This window comes from Poecilia formosa, unplaced genomic scaffold, assembly GCF_000485575.1.
Source record: "Poecilia formosa unplaced genomic scaffold, Poecilia_formosa-5.1.2 Scaffold438, whole genome shotgun sequence".
Classification (NCBI taxonomy): domain Eukaryota; kingdom Metazoa; phylum Chordata; class Actinopteri; order Cyprinodontiformes; family Poeciliidae; genus Poecilia; species Poecilia formosa.
In genome coordinates, this window is record NW_006800377.1 from 222,760 (window position 1) to 238,508 (window position 15,749).

Below are 15,749 nucleotides of genomic sequence, written 5' to 3' on the forward strand. Positions count from 1 at the left end.
TATGATATAAAAACATTAAGAATAAATGCCATTATGCTGCATAACTGTGATCAATAAAAATGGTTCTTGTGAGAGTTTCAACTTTTTTCAGTATTAAACTTAATGACTCTATTTTAGCTCCATATTGGTCCCACAGCACGATGCTGCCACCACCATGTTGCATTGTGTAATATGAATATGATCACACTGGATTTTATTGATCGTATCAGACAAATAAAATATGGAGACCAGATATAGCATCCAAATGTGTCATATTCCCTATTTGGTCACTAGATGGCGTTGAAGCCCCAGATATCTGAGCCTAGAGGTGCTCACTTTTACATGCCAAATACATTAGCCACCTAGCATGTGATAGCAAAGCAGCTATACTCATATGTTTACTCCTTATGCACTACTTTGTCTGCAAACTGTGGTCCTTGTAATTTTTTAACGGTTGGAATGTGATATTCTAATTTTAAATGTTGTGTTTTCATTAGATATAAGTGGAAAATCATCATAATTAGCAGAAATAAAGGATTTCAAACATCCATCTGGGTGTAATTAATTTATCTAATGTGCTTCACTTTGTGATAAAGTTCCTAATAAATAATATTCTAGTTTATTGAATAGATCTGTAATGGAGTTCAGTATTAGCCACGCCCCTCACAATTGATTAGGCGATTTTGATAAAAATTATTTCATAGTGACTCTGCAGGAACAGGAACCAAAACATTTTTAATTAGTCACCTGTGTTGGCTATAAGTTTGCATTTTAATGAATAATTGAATAAATTAATTTTCTATTAAAATTTTAAAAATAAAAACTTATTTTTTATATATATTTAATTAATGATTTAATGATGTGTTTATTTCATTTTGTCCTTGTTGGCCCTCCATATATCTGATCTCCTGGTCCTCCCTGTGCAGTGCGCAGCCCCGACCACCAGGTGGCGGTGTTGCACACAGCGCTCCACTGCTGGACCATAAAGCGGGAAAGAAGGCTGGCCGTGAATCCGACCCGCCTGCTGGGCTCAGTAACTGCCCCCGCAGTGACAGCAGCAGCTGCTCACAGTACCGTTCAGCAGCAACATGAGCAGCTCCTGAAACTTCTCCCAACTCCGACAAGAACCAGCCGGGCCTGACCCGGACCTGTCCAGCGGAACTGCCGCCATGTCCCCGCTCCAGCTGTCCGTCTATTGGCGGCTCGCCCTCCTCTTCTTTTTCACGCCTTTCCTTTTCTTTCTAGACATTTTTACAGCCCCTATCGCTGACAGAACTTGTCGCCATGACAACGGTACTGAAGCGTCCTCGTCGTGGCTCGGAACGGTTCCGCCCAGCTCAGACAACAACCAATCGCAGCACGGGGAAGTTTCGGAGCTGATCGCTGATTGGAGGACGGATAAATCCCAGCTACATGTGAGTTGGAAACTTCTGTTGTTTTTCTGATAACGTTTACACTTTAAACACGTGTTTATGTCCACGCAGTTACTCCTGCCTGTTACTGACTGTTTTATTAAAGAAAACTCCTAAATACTTCATTTTTATTATGCACAAACAACGTAACTATAATCTCTTTTTGACACGAGGGAGTTTCGACAGCTGGTTTAGTGGAGGGATTAATTTATCACACATGTGGATTGCATAACTGATGGTGTCCACTCTGTTAATGTGCAACATGCGGCTGTTAAAATCAAGTCTGAACATTTTGGATCCTGCTGTTCCTGACAGTTGGCAGGAGGCTGCGGACCCACACGTGGGCCGTCCCGGGTCATCTGCAGGTCATGTGTGGGGCAATACTGTGTTTCTAGGAACTCTAAGCGGCTCTATTACAGCTCAGTTTAGAGCCTCTGCAACTTTACACTCTACCTTTTATTGTTAAATCACGATTGTCATCCAAATATACATCTGTGATATATAATACAAAACAGATTTAGCATCTTTATTCATACCAAGAAGATGCTATTTAAAAGGAAATAACTGATTACTAGAAGCAAACTATTATTTCCTGCTGGTTTCATCTGATCACCACCATCGCTGATGTCATTTCTTGTTAAATATCTCACTCCAACACCATCAGGGTTTCAGCAGATGCTTTCAGAACCTGTTCCACAGTCGGGTTGTGGCTTTTTCAGTTCATTCACCCTTATCGGGCTCGGTACTGTCAAAAAGTGGCAAGCCTTCCGGTGAGATCAACCATGGCTGGAGTCCATCTGTCTTCCAGTGTGTATTAAAGATTTCTCCTATTGACCTCAATTTCTCCGGTTGAATTTCACCCGGGCCAATCAGTGAACAGAAGGGAAAGTTGTGAACGATGACGTCAATTTTCTTCGCCGTTTTAGAATTGTAGTTTGTTTGTAGTTTTAGCGATGGCAGCAGAGTAACTGAATGAAGCCGTGGCTGACACCACCGCTCAAAATACTGAGCAGTTAAAATTGGATCAAGAGGAATGTTTAAGACATTTTTAAACTGGTGTTTTCGATACGTCATGGACAAACGTTAGCTTTTTTCCGCTTGGTTTTATCAGTCACTGATCAGTAACGCATCTGTCTCCTCTGGATGTCCACATGTGTCAGTCAGTGTGCGGTTGGACAGACTGGCTGTCTTATGGTCAGACGGTCTACATGGTGGGACTGCTGCTCGGATCCCTGGTGGGCGGAGCCATTTCAGACAGGTAGACACTCGCACACACTCACACCTGTAGGAGGTGGAGTTTTGCTGACCCGGTCGGGGTTTCCTCTGCAGGTACGGGAAGCGCCCGGTGCTGCTAGCTTGCGCCTGCATCCAGGCCTTCTGCGGCCTGGTGCCCGCCGTGTTTCCTCAGCCGCTCCTCTTCCTCGCCATCCGCTGCCTGACCGCCGTTTGCTGCTGCTGCATCAACATCTGCGCCTTCAGCCTCGGTAACAACCGTCACTCTGCAGCATCCTCTTCTCAGATGGTTCACCGATTATTCAGTGAAGATGTACTGGTTCATTTACAGAATAAATAGAAAGAAAGACAGATTACTTAGATCAGTTGCTCCTTAAAGGATATTTAGTAGATGTGAGTTAGCACAGACTCCAAATCATACAACCAACTCCCTTCCACACCATGCAGGCTTGAAACTCATTATGCGTTCTCTACCTCTGGACGTGACACTAACAGTTTCTGCCTTCAGATGTTGGAGTTCTGCTGGGTTTATGTGATCAGAACAGTTTGTGCTGCAGCAGTCAGTAACGTATTGGATCTGAGTGGACTCACTGGTAGCAGACGGAGCCCTGCTGACCAGGCCGACTCCTCGGTATCCACACGTTGCTGAGTCGGTGTCCCTGCTGTGTTTTTGTCGGGCAGCGGTGGAGTGGACCCTGCCGGCCGCTCGGCTCTGGCCGCCGGCCTTCCTGCCATTCTGCTTCAGCCTGGGGACGATGGGCGGAGCCCCGCTGGCCTGGCTGAGCCCCAGCTGGACGCACCTGCACCTGCTGCTGGCCCTGCCGCAGATCGTCTGCCTGCCGCTCTACCTGTACGCCCGCCTGCGCCGTCCGTCCGGCCCGCTCATCGGGAACTCTCTCATGGTTTCCTTTCTCGTCTGCAGAGCCATCCCAGAATCTCCTCGCTGGCTGTTGTTACAGAGGAGAAAGGATGTTCTGGACGGTTACCGTAACAACAGCCCTGCAGATCAGAAGTGTTTGGACCTGGTAAAACTATCTGGTGGTAAAAATCCTTGCATGTTCCTGGTTCTGTAAGGCTGAGTCCCTGTGTTCCCGTCCAGCTGCTGGACTCGGCCTGGTCCGACCTGCACAAAGCCTCTGAAGCTCAGATGGCTGGAGACCACGCCCCCAGTGACATCACACACCTGAGGCACCCGACTATCCTCCTGCGGCTGTTCATCATGAGCTACCTGAGGTACAGCACACACCGTTCAACAGGAACACAGGAAGTTTGGTTTTAATAAAGTTTCATAAGGTAATGAGTAATAAGGATTATATCATCTGAGAACTTTGACTCCTCCTTGTCTAAATATCTCAGAACCATCAAACAACAACTCCAAACTGTCCCAGATCTGCTGCCTTCATGCCACACTTCAGTTACGTAACAGATGTTATCATTAACTGGTACTTAGAGGTGGAGAGGAACACGGAGCCACAGAAAGACAAACCGAGACACGACAGAAGGTCCAAACCTGCTGAAAGAAGACAATAGGCTAACTGAAGCTGGGTTCCTTCATTCTGCAGATAACTGGTGTTTAGACGGAAAAACAGACACACTTGTTATTCTGAAAACTCAAAGTCTTTTGGGCTCCACAGGGTTCAGCCATACAACAGTGGGATGTCCGTTCAGAGGTTAAAACCCCCAGAACCTGGTCCAGTTAGTGGCAACAAACACTGGTAAAGAAAACACAAAGCAGACGCCTTTCCCCGATTGATTTTCTGATCAGCATTGACCCATGTCATCAGCTAAAGTCTAGAGTTGTCTGAAAAGGACAATAACAGATAAACACCGGCCTCATACTGCTGAAAAATGGTCAATATTACGGTTCCCAGGTGTTGGGGAGTATTGTGCATATGTTGTCTGCAGAATGTTGAGATTTCATAGTCATGCATCCTGATTGGACACCAGGAAGTCTGATGAGCTAGCTGGGCGGACAGCCCCGTTTCTTCTACACCAGGGTTTGCACCGACTAAGTCTTACAGGAGGCGGCGTCGCTCCCTGCCCAGTCGTTTCCTGCAGAAGTATCGTGACGAGGCGTCAATCGCTTGCCCTCCTCTAGCAGAGCAACCAGAAAATTCATGCATTTGAAATTTTGACTGTAGTTTAGCGATGCCACAAAAGACGGTTGAAAAATGTTAAACTTTTATCGTTGTCACGTCCCGTGTTCAAAATCTGATTCTCTGTGCTGCTGTTCATGCTCTGTGTAAGTCCTAGAACCTGGCCCAGTTCAGGCTCCTTTACCATTTCAGCCAAGCCGTCTGGATCGATGGGTTTTGATGCGAGAAGCAGTAACTCCAGTTAATCCTCTCGTCCTGCAGCGCTGCCACGGCTCTGACCTACTACGGGATTTGCCTGAACATCGGCTCATTTGGCGTTGGCGTTTACGCCGCCCAGTTCTTCTCCGGCCTATCGGAGGCTCCCTGTCTGCTGGTCCCGTTGATCCGGATCGGGCGCCGGCCGATCTCCATGTTGGCCCTGTTCCTGAGCGGAACCGCCTGTTTGGCATCATTACTGCTGTCCAGATACGACGGTGAGAGAGTCGCCCTTTCTGATGTGAAGCCATGCAAACATTTTAGACATTGTTTGGACTTGTAGCTACTTGGCGTCTGCAGGCTGTTCTGTGTTTACCTTGAGGTTACAGAACCAGAACCGGTTTGGCTTCTGGACGGGCTACTGGTCCGGTATCACAGATGTTTCCTGTGCATGCAGGAACAACGGCGCTGGTCATGAGTCTGGCTCTGCTGGGGAAACTCTGCATCCTGGCTGCCACCTTCATCTCTGTCCTGTACTGCATCGAGTTGTTTCCCACGGGGGTCAGGTACTGAGACAACCTTCACTGGTCTGTGTTAGCTTCATACAGGCTAACAGGTGGCTGCTCTCATCCAGGCAGCGCTGCATCTCCCTGGTCAACCTTTCATACCGGCTCGGTTGCCTGGTCACCACCTTCGTCCCGCCCAGCCCGTCTGGAGCAATCTCATTGGCCGCCATGATCGTGTACAGCAGCGGACCAATCGTGGGCTGCAGCCTGTGCCTGCTGCTACCAGAGACCAGCGGGGCGCCGCTTCCCGACTCCCTGGAGGACTGCAACAGGCAGCCCAAGAACCAGCCTGCCAGCATGGGCGCCCTCTGGAAGCCAAGGTGAGAACAGCTCCAGGTTTAAAGAAACAGTGGCGGGTTTGGACTCTCAGCCTGTTATTTGTTGAACAGGAAGCCGGTGAGCAGCCAGCCCAGGACGGAGCTGGTCCTGCCAGAGAAAGTCGACATCCAGACACCGAACACGCCGTTTCTTTAACTTTCACACGACCAAAGAGCCAAAACACAGCAGAACTCCAGAAGTCCATTTGGATTTTGTTTTGGACTGGACTGCGGTTCCGATGGTTCGGTTAATCTCAGAGGAGTGGAAGGAAGAACTGTTAGTTTTTGTTTGAGTTTTTTTTTATGAATTTGTTGTTTTTAACCACTGAAAATAAACTGAGTCAAATATGAAAAAAAAGTCTCCTGGCAATCAACTTTAAACAGGTGAAGCGAGTAAAACCAGTTAAACAGCGCCCCCAACTGGCCAAAACATAAAATCACATCTTTAGGTTGTGTGAGCTTTGATTCTTCTCATTGCTGTTAATGTAAAAGTATATCACCAGATTATTTCGTTTTGAACCAAGTTAACCTGCAGTAGTAAATTGTATTTGGTGGTTTCTAACTGATTCAAGTTTTTGAAGCATTTATCAAACAAGACGGACAGAATCAGTAAAAATTAATCTGTTTAAAAAATATTTATTCAAAGCTCTCAATGAGACCAACACCATCATAACGGTTTGAGCTTATATAAAAGTCTTCATAGCTGCTGTAACAGACAGAAATCTAAACCAAACCCTTATTTTGAAGGGGAAAACAGGAAATACTTGCCCTCAACTGTCGTAAAAAAGATCAACATGAAATTAATGAAAGTTACCCAACAAAGAAAACCATGAACTTTACTTAAACTTAATATTTAAAGTAAAACTTGCAGCTGGTGTTAAACTGAAATCAATCCAGGTGAAACGTTAAAGAAAATCCCCACAACTCCACTAATTATATTAACTTTTGTATTTTATGAGCCAAATCCCTAAAATATTGAATCCCTTTTAGTCGAGTGAAGATAAAAACCGCATTCATGCGCCTTCTGATTTAAAAAAAATCCTTCATCAGATAATCAGAGCCTGCAGCTTTCGTCCCGTCGACTCGATCCACTTGTCATTTCATCGATCCTACCGCCAGGGGGCGACGTCAGTACGTCACGAAATTGGCTGGAAAAATCCCGACACGGCCGTTGTCCAGTTGTCCTTCCCACCAGTCGTACTGGGAATCCGTCTTGGTGATGACGGTAATCCGGTCGCCAGGGACGAAGCTCAGGTCGCCGGGCTGCTGTCCTGTAAACGGGTGGGTCGCCGTGACGACCATAGAGCCAGTAGCTCCACCCCCTGATGCCGACGACGAGCCTTCATCTATAAAAAATAAATTTGGTCATTTATTTTCCTACAATACTTTTAATTATAATTTTAAAAATCATTTTGATATATGAATACAAAAAGTCAATTTTATAAAGTTTTAAATATTTAAAAAATTTGTGATTTCAAATATAAAATATTATTCTTACCATAACTCGGCGGTTCGGGGTCAAACTGATCTGCAAAAGTAAAAACATCAAGAAACAAATCAGTTTTACAAATACAACGATAAAATCAGGAGACAAATGTCAGCAAAAAATGAGAGAAATGTTTAGAATTTATTACATTTAGATTTGTGGAGAAGGAGAAACATTTTGTCCAAAAATTGTGATTTTACTATTCCTCAAGACTAACTCTTCAATTTCACTGATGTAGTGGCACAATGTTTTATTCAAAAACATTAAACTACAAAATTGAAGGTGATGCATAAACATAAAAACAGAAACATCCAAACTAAACTATCTTTTCTAGCTTGATTCTTAAAATTAAACCAAATTCATGTGTAAAAGGGTGAATTTTCGTACCGTAGCGCGGAGGGTCACGGGACGCAAACTGAGCTGAAACAGAAGATAAACAGGAAGTCAGAATACAAATAACAGTTTTACTCTGTTTTTCTTAAATTCTTGACCTGGATTTATTTATTTATGTTTTAAAAAACATTTCAATGTATAGTTTAGGTAAAATTAAAATGTAATGTTGAGATTCCAAATCAATGGAGGTAAAATAAACAAATACAATTTTTTTTAAGTTAAAGGAAACTGAAACGTTTTAGGAAACGGAAAAATGATAAAATCCAGACTTTAAGACTAACAGCATATTATTTGTTTATTTAGTTTTAAACGACTTAAATCTGTGGAGGCCAGTTTTTATCAGGCTCATACTAGAAAACACAAATAAAAAAAAAGTAATAATTACATGTTGGATTTTTTTATCTGTGTAACTATAACCTAAATATTCAATGTTTTAATTAAAAGAATCTGATTTTCTCCACCGTTAACCCGATTTAAAGGTTAGGACACTGACTGCAGGATTGTGTTGTAAACACTAGAGGGAGCCACAGCCTGAAACGACTCAAACCATTTATAACAAATAACATCTGATTCTCCTCCACAAAAGTCCAAATCAAACTTAAACGTAATCAACATGCGTAAGATTATTCCCATAGTCTTCAAATATCATCCCTAGTGACAAAACTAGGATTTTTATAATCACTAAAATCACATAATTTAGCTGTTTTTAATTAAATATGCATTAATTGTGGTTCTGATCTCCTTAAAGCTGAAGCAACGACTCACTGGACGTGTCCGACTTGTAGACGGAGGCACTGGGGTAGAGTCTGTCCTTCCTCTCTGCTCAAACACAGAAACACTGAGATGAAACAGGAAGCACAGATGCGATCAGAAACAGGTGGGGCACGCTGAGGGGCTCACCGCTGTTATTCGGCTGCCGGTAGCTGCTCTGTGCTTTCTTCTGGGATGGAGCTGGAGGTCTGGATGGAGGAACCGACTGCAGACACAAACACACAACAATTCAATCCCAAAGGGACAAGGAGAGACAAATAGGACAGGAAGGACCAGCAGGACCAGTACCCTGGCCACCAGGTTCTTGCTGGTCCAGTCGGTGGTGTAGGCCTCTGTGTACACGTCCAGGATGTGGTAAAGGTCGTAGAACTCCGTCGGAGGCTCAACGTCTCCATTTAGGATACGCGAGGCTCGGATGTCTTGACAGTAGAACCTGCAGGCGAAAGTTACGTTATGAAGGAAACACGCTGGCGCCTCCAGTGGCGGCTCTGCATACTTGCGGTTGGTGTCTTTGCGTTCAATCAGGTAAGACCCCTCCAGAGAAATCCCTGCAAACAGCCCTCTGGACCTGCAGTAGGTGAAGACGGCCGCAGTGCTGCGCAGGGCGACGTCCGCCTCCAGGTTCCTGAAATACAGAACCCAAAATAAACCATGAGGGGACGAACCGGACCGGAGAGAGCCGGATCAAAGTAAACATTCGGTTTAACTCCTGGAGTTAAGATGGTTTGGACATCTGGTAAGCTAGTTTAGAGTCTCTATCATCCAGAACAACCAAAGTGCCTAAATAGAAGACAACTGGACGACTTCTCTTGTTTCTAGAAGACGATTCTCATCTGATCCAAGGCTTTTGAATGAAAAGAAGAAGTCCAGCTGTTATGAAATTCCTGGTAAGGAGGTGTTCCTGAGGAAGAAGTTTCTGGAATGTCCCATAGGATGGGACAGAAGACAGAACCAGATCTCCCAGTGGAGAGAGGACATGGTTAGACTGGGATCGCCACAGCTTGTTCTCCTCAAGCAATTCAAGACAACAACTGGGCTGTAAATCAACCAAAATACCTAGGAGAGATGGAAGGGAAACGATGAGAGGGTTTAAACACTTTGGAATCAAAAAGTCAAAACTTCTGTGAATCTGGAAATTCCTCCCAGTTGTTCTTTGACTAGACCATTCTAACACAAACATTATCTGATCTAGACCATTCTAGTTGTTCAGGTGAAGCCTCAGTCTTTGATGATTTGATGTCCAGAGTCAGTCCTCAATGTCCTGAATGTTATGAGGTAATTTTTCACGAATGTCAAGTACTCAGGGTGGTTTTCCACACGGTACCTACCCCTCTTTTAGAACCTCCTTTGCATTTTCAAGCTGAAAACACGTCAGAAGACTGATTGGTTGGTCACTGATAAGATAACTTAATTCCTCCAGGGTTTGGTGTCCTGTAGCATTTAGATGCGTTTCTGCTTCAACACACACGAGTCAAACGATCAGATCATCAGCAGGACACTGAAGACTGAACACCGAGGAGGAGATTCAGCCATTTGGTTCAGGTGTTGGACTAGAGATGAATCTAAAGGTTGCAGGACATCAACCTTTCATGACTGGAGTTGAAGGTATGAAGTCTGGCTGCGTAGCTCTTTAGGAATCTGATAAGTTGCTCTGGAGACGCCCGCTAAGATGACTCCGCCCACCTGAGCTGGTACGCAACTGTATTGAAAAACAACCCAAACAGCTTTTTTATGCTGTACAATTCAGAGTTACATTATAATCAGAAACTTTAAAAGCAGTTAATTAAATGAGGTCTAGTTTATTTGTGTCTGCAGCTGGTGAGTCAGTCTCCAGGCCACGCCCACAAACGCACCCCAGCCAAAACTTCCAGGTGAAACTTGTCGAGCTGCCCTGAGGCAAGGCTGACCTCGTTCTAAATTTACCCGACTGTCACAAATCAAAGCCTCTTGAATCAACCACAGCTGCTGATGTTGATTCTGTTTGTTCCAGTTTCAGGCCTGGAAACACAAACTGTCAACAACTGGCAGCTTATTAAAGGGAAAGACACAATTTATGATCAACTGTAAATATTAGAGCCAATTAACCAGCAGACAGATGGAGTGAGGGAGGCAGGATCTCACCTGCCCATGGGTCCCACGGCAACAGTGCAGTTCCCACCCAGCGTCAGGTTGCCGCCCTTCGTGAATGCTTCAATCGCTCTCCGTTGGTTCAGAATGATCACCAGGTCTGACACCTGAACACAATACGCTGCCTTCAGGGACCATTCACCATCAACACATAGAGGGCTGATGTTAGTCTGACGTACCTCCACACCGAGCTCAAAGCCTCCGCCGAGGCCCGCTATGCCGATGGCCGACGGCGCTGACCAACCTGGACCAAGAACAGATCGTTACGACCAGCGCAACCAATCCAGGTGACGCCCGCCTTCATCGTTACAGAGCTGCTCATGAAAAATATCTGCTTCTGATGCGGAGAAGAACTACTGAATAAGGAAACCCACAAAACAAAGGAGGCGATGCAACAGAAGATGAAGAAGAAGACCCGTCCAGAACGAGACAAGGGTCAACGAGAGACACTATGACCGCCGCAAAGACTAGACGATGGCGTCAAGAGGACGATACAAAATGACGATGGACTGAGGACTTACGCCTGTCGGCGAGTCTGGCTATGACGACGCCGCTGCCTCCTCTGGCGGTGACCATGAAGCCCGCCTTGATGACCGAGATGATGGCCAAACCTTCAGCCTTGGCTATGATATGAGCTGAAACACAGAAACACAATAATGAGCCGGAACCTGCAGGCGGTGAGTCACATCAGGCACGGTCTGTACCGGGGATGAGTTTGTCCGGTCCAGCCCTGTTGGAGATCTGAGTGAACTCTCTCAGGATCTTGGCAGCTTTCTTGGCCTCTGACCTCAGATTGGAAGGGATGGGATTCACTGCAGAGAGAACAACGGAGACGGGACATTTTCACCTCATCCAGTGAACTCTGGAACTAAAGCCGGCAAAATGTGAAGAAATCTGAAAAGTCTGGCTTGCATATGTATTCAGCCAGTTACTGTAGCTGTGTTTCCGCTTCAAATGTGCATAAAATTTTGCTATTGTGCTAATGTCTACAAAAAAAAAAAACTATTTCACAATTGTACCATTTCTATTAAATAAGAAATGGAATTAAAAATCACACATGAATAAGTTTTTTCACATGATAAAGCATTAAAAATCATGGCACTAATGAATGTTAGTGCGATATATTCACATATAAGTCGGGGCTCCATGTGAGGAGAAAAACCAACACTGCTCATCTCCCTGAACGCGTCACCAGAGTAAGATCAGCCAGTGGCAACATCATGCTGTGTTGGAGCCGGTTAAAGTTGATTAGAAGATGGATGGACCTGGAAGACCTAAGACCTGAGGTTCTCCTTCCAGCAGGATGACCACCAGGAACACCCAGTCAGAGATACAAGGGCCTAGTCAAAGTTCAGACCTAAAAACAACTAATCTGTGGAAAGATCTGAAACTTGATGTTCCCAGATGTTCTCCATCCAATCTTGTAAATGTTCAAATCTACCACAGTCGCTTCTTTAACCAAGGAATGCACCTGCACACCGCACTTTTCAGATTTTCATTTGTAAAAATGCTTAAATCCTCGTCCTTCTCTTCGCAGTTATTCACCACCGAATGTTCTCCTTTCACATAAAGTCCCAGTTTGAGCGGTGTGAATCCTTCTGCAGTGCAGCAGAACCCAGAAAGCGGCTCGCCGGTCTGATCTGCTGCAGCAGCACATTCCTGACCCGGTGACGCAGCAGAACCCCCCGCTGAAACCCGGCGGGTCAAAATGAAAAGAACTGAAATAAAAAACTCCCCCTGTTAAAATGAGAACACCAATGACGTCCTTGGTGTTCTGGTCGGCTTCGTTTTGTTTATGTTTCTGGATTGTTTTGGTCGACTAGGACTCAGGAAATCATTATTGGGTTTGTGTTTTCAGTAAGCAAGAACCAGAGTTCCCTTCTGGAGGCAGAGCTGAAGATGATGAGGGCTTTAAGCTTTTTATCAGTCTTAGAAGGTTCTGGTGGTCTTCAGTACGGTTTGGTTTGGTTTTGCTTGGTTGAACTCTGGTTCTGATCCAGGTTCAGGATCTGCTCCCACAGAAAAATCCTGCGACACGCCGGTCCGTCTGCCTATAAATCCGATTTGGTTCTGGAGGTGTGAATGCGAACTCTGGTTCGGCTGAATGCTAAGAGACGGCTCTAAAAGCAGGAAGTGGACTACAGCACAGGGCATTCTGGGTAAATACAACCAAAACAAACATGCTAGCCTAGCGCTAGCAGGAGAAATAGCTTGTAGTCTTTTACCAACAACAAAATAACTGCTGAAATCTGATGCTACTCCATTTTTGTTTCCATTCGGCAAAGAAGAAAAGTGCGCTCAGTGTCTTCTTCAGAGGTTTCTGGGTTGTTTCTTGGTGCAGCGCCCCGACAGGCCAGGAGGGGAAAAGGTTACTCTAAAGAAAAGCGCAGCAGCTGGAACTGGAACAAATGTAGTTTTTGTTCCCCAATCGAACCAAGTTTACTGGACTATCAGGTGTAAATCATCTTTAGACTCTCTGCAAAGGCAGATTAAACCCAAATGCTTAAGTCAGCGTCATGCTGATGCGAAAAACGTGACATGTTAGCATGCCTTGTCCTTGTCTCAAGCTGAGACATTTTTCTGTCCCCAATAAACAGACAGTCTTTATAACCAGACCAGACCAGACCATTGTTCTGTGGATCCTGAACTGAAGCAGGTCGGTTCGGTGATCCACATTTACAAATGAAAGTGAAGTGGCTGGTGGATACTGAACTGCACCGACCCGTAAAACCAGGCTTCAGCTTCTGAGAGAAATGACTCACCTAATTGATCATTTACTGCTCTTTGGTTCTAAAGTTTATTTTATTATTTTTGGTGAGATTTAAAATAGACACAAAAAAACCAAATAAAATTGTGCCTAATTCCTCGAAGCAGCTGAAATATTAAAATGTCAGAAATCTAAATCTTAGAAACTAAACCATTAAATTTAGTCAGACTCTGCTGTTGCCAGGCAGAACATAACCAGCTTTAAATCTGTTCTTTGTTTGGTTTCCTTTGGTTTGTCCTGAGCCCATTTAAAGGGCCACGGACCTGCGGTTGATCACCAGCTGACTGAGCTACCTGACCCACAACACGGAACCACCAGACCGGTCCTGAACTTCCTGTTTCCTCCAGAACCCGGAGAATTCAGGAAGTAGGACAAAAACAAACCAGAAGAAGAAAGTTTCTCCTTTAACTTACTTTTCTTTCTTCCTCTGTGGCTGTTTACCTGCCGACAGGTGAGCTGACGGGGTGCCTCCTCTTTTCTCTTTCGCCTCACCTGATGGCCGGAAGCTGCGCAATGCTCACGGTTACGTTACGTCAACGCAGCGGACGTACCTGGACAGGTGGAGGCTGTCCTTAAAGAGACAGACACAGCTCGGACGGACAGGTTGACGTGCGGGTGCTCGTGTTGTTCAGTCAGCTGGGCGCGTTCCCGTTCTTACGTCTGCGTACCTACGTCGCGCGTTCACGTGACACCATACCTGTTTGCCCTGCGTTTTGTCTCTCAGGCTAATCGAGCCTGACCTTGGCCATTTGTTTATTAATATTTGGTGGAAATGAAAATATAATCAAAGGTGGAGAAGCCAAATACTCCAGTTAGAGTAAAACTACTTAAAAGTAGATGAGCAAGAAATCACTCAAAAGAGAGTAAAAAATATTTGGGCAAAAAGTTATCTCTGGAGTGTCAAACGTATTTCAGTCATTTAGTCCAAAAAGTTACCCAAATAAATGTAACTAGTTACTGGTTAGTTTTTTTTTTTAAATACTGATTTGTTTGTTAAAAGTGTTTGCATTATTATACATTAAAATCAGAAATGTAACTGTAATATAAAAATGATGTCTAATACTACAACTGCTATTACTATCACCAATAATAATAATAATAATAATAATAATAATAATAATAATAATAATAATAATAATAATAATAATAATAAGAAGAAGAAGAAGAAGAAGAAGAAGAAGAAGCAGCCAACTACAGTCTAAAAAGTTTATACAAATTACAGAGACTGTTATTTGTATAAAAATAAACACTGGTATGAAATCAATTGCAGTAAAGTATTTTACTTAAATTTCCCAAAACATTTTTTAGTACATAATAAAACAAATCTAAATATCAACAAAGATCCCTGATGAGACAAAAGGAAGTGACGTTTCTTTTATTTACATAAAGCACTCTAACAACCTTTTATCTGTCTTTGTTTTTATCTGCATTCATTTCCAAATTTTGGGGGGAAATTTTAGCAACAACATTTCTTAAAAATTCGCTAAAATTCCACCCAAAACTTTTTTTTTTAGCTTTATTTATGATAAAATCTGCATTTCAGCTTTAATCAGTGTGGAAACTAATCTTATGATCCAATTTTTTTAAATTACTTATTGTATTTGTACAATTTATACATTTCCGTTTTGAACCATGGACTTTTTCCTCAGGGTCAGTGAATATTTTGGTTGTTAGATGTTCAAGAGGGAGGCTGGATTTCTGGTTTTAAAATCCTAAATATCGGAGCTGCATTCTCATATTCTGCCAGCAGATGTCCTCAGTGAGGCGGGGCGCCACTTTCAGCGATCCGACTGAAGAGGAGAAAAATCAACACGTTTTCATTTTGATTCAGAAACAAATCAAACTTTTTGTTAGTTTGTTCATTTTAAAACCAGATGATGAAAGAGATTTGTAATATTTCATGAGCCATTTTTTTCAATCTGAGTATAAATTAAAAGATCTGTGAGCTTTTTTCCAAACATCTCCTCATGTTTTTATGATTTTCCACGGGTCGTCCTCTTTAAATAGCCTGCAGGATAAACAGCAGCCTGACTGCAGCCATCAGTTTCCCAGCGTGAGGCCACCCAAACTCCCGGACCCGTCCAGAACCAGAACCCCTCACTAATGGATCTCCTACACTCCGGCTCAGCCTGGAGTCTGTTGTTTAATAACATCCTCTCAAAGGTCATTCTTCATCCTGCAGAACTGGGCTGACCCGGTTCCCTAACCAGAACCCGACCAGAACCAGCTTTAAGTAAATAATTCCTTAATACTGATGGAAAAGTCTGACTTCTGCTGGCAGATTATTTATATTATTGGAAAAATATCTTATTATAAATGATACAATCTGCCAGTGGAACCAATATGTTTTTCATCTGTAAGCTTCTAAATGTGCTGAAAAAATACTTTTACTTTTGTCTTTTTGTAA

The 15,749-nt window shown here is 43.8% G+C and overlaps 3 protein-coding genes across 11 annotated transcripts in view; 1 reads left to right on the plus strand and 2 right to left on the minus strand.

The window, feature by feature from the left end:
• Positions 1 to 15,749, minus strand: part of LOC103155609 (NACHT, LRR and PYD domains-containing protein 12-like) — a 204,212-nt gene that overhangs the window by 42,618 nt on the left and 145,845 nt on the right. The gene's annotated exons all lie outside the window — the stretch shown is intronic.
• Positions 973 to 6,544, plus strand: LOC103155614 (solute carrier family 22 member 13). 2 transcript variants are annotated; one of them, XM_007577352.2, is made up of 10 exons: positions 973 to 1,394; positions 2,552 to 2,649; positions 2,721 to 2,875; positions 3,306 to 3,474; positions 3,547 to 3,649; positions 3,724 to 3,857; positions 4,982 to 5,193; positions 5,373 to 5,481; positions 5,550 to 5,801; positions 5,871 to 6,544. In XM_007577352.2, the coding sequence occupies exons 1-10, from the start codon at positions 1,149 to 1,151 to the stop codon at positions 5,953 to 5,955; spliced, it is 1,563 nt and encodes a 520-aa protein (XP_007577414.1). In that variant the 5' UTR covers positions 973 to 1,148; the 3' UTR covers positions 5,956 to 6,544. The 2 variants fall into 2 exon arrangements, with proteins under 2 accessions (XP_007577414.1, XP_007577415.1); XM_007577353.2 differs by having other exon boundaries at positions 1,309 to 1,394; positions 2,556 to 2,649.
• On the minus strand, positions 6,423 to 13,894 carry sh3yl1 (SH3 and SYLF domain containing 1). Of its 2 annotated transcripts, none has more exons than XM_016663712.1 (12): positions 11,705 to 11,773; positions 11,280 to 11,387; positions 11,097 to 11,210; positions 10,755 to 10,819; positions 10,570 to 10,682; positions 8,945 to 9,073; positions 8,737 to 8,881; positions 8,578 to 8,653; positions 8,443 to 8,496; positions 7,672 to 7,704; positions 7,297 to 7,326; positions 6,423 to 7,144 (listed from the first exon to the last, which is right to left on the minus strand). In XM_016663712.1, the coding sequence occupies exons 1-12, from the start codon at positions 11,748 to 11,750 to the stop codon at positions 6,927 to 6,929; spliced, it is 1,131 nt and encodes a 376-aa protein (XP_016519198.1). In that variant the 5' UTR covers positions 11,751 to 11,773; the 3' UTR covers positions 6,423 to 6,926. The 2 variants fall into 2 exon arrangements, with proteins under 2 accessions (XP_016519198.1, XP_007577416.1); XM_007577354.2 differs by lacking the exon at positions 11,705 to 11,773 and adding an exon at positions 13,756 to 13,894 and having other exon boundaries at positions 6,606 to 7,144.

Excerpts from the sequence above, each read along its gene's own strand:
- LOC103155614 (XM_007577352.2), top strand. The coding sequence starts at position 1,149 with ATGTCCCCGCTCCAGCTGTCCGTCTATTGGCGGCTCGCCCTCCTCTTC. Across the intron at positions 1,395-2,551 it reads CGGATAAATCCCAGCTACAT|TCAGTGTGCGGTTGGACAGA; the intron begins GTGAGTTGGAAA and ends CACATGTGTCAG. Across the intron at positions 3,858-4,981 it reads TTCATCATGAGCTACCTGAG|CGCTGCCACGGCTCTGACCT; the intron begins GTACAGCACACA and ends CTCGTCCTGCAG.
- sh3yl1 (XM_016663712.1), bottom strand. The coding sequence starts at position 11,750 with ATGAGCAGTGTTGGTTTTTCTCCTCACATGGAGCCCCGACTTATAT. Across the intron at positions 9,074-10,569 it reads GCCGTGGGACCCATGGGCAG|GAACCTGGAGGCGGACGTCG; the intron begins GTGAGATCCTGC and ends TCTGTATTTCAG. Across the intron at positions 8,882-8,944 it reads CGCAAAGACACCAACCGCAA|GTTCTACTGTCAAGACATCC; the intron begins GTATGCAGAGCC and ends TTTCGCCTGCAG.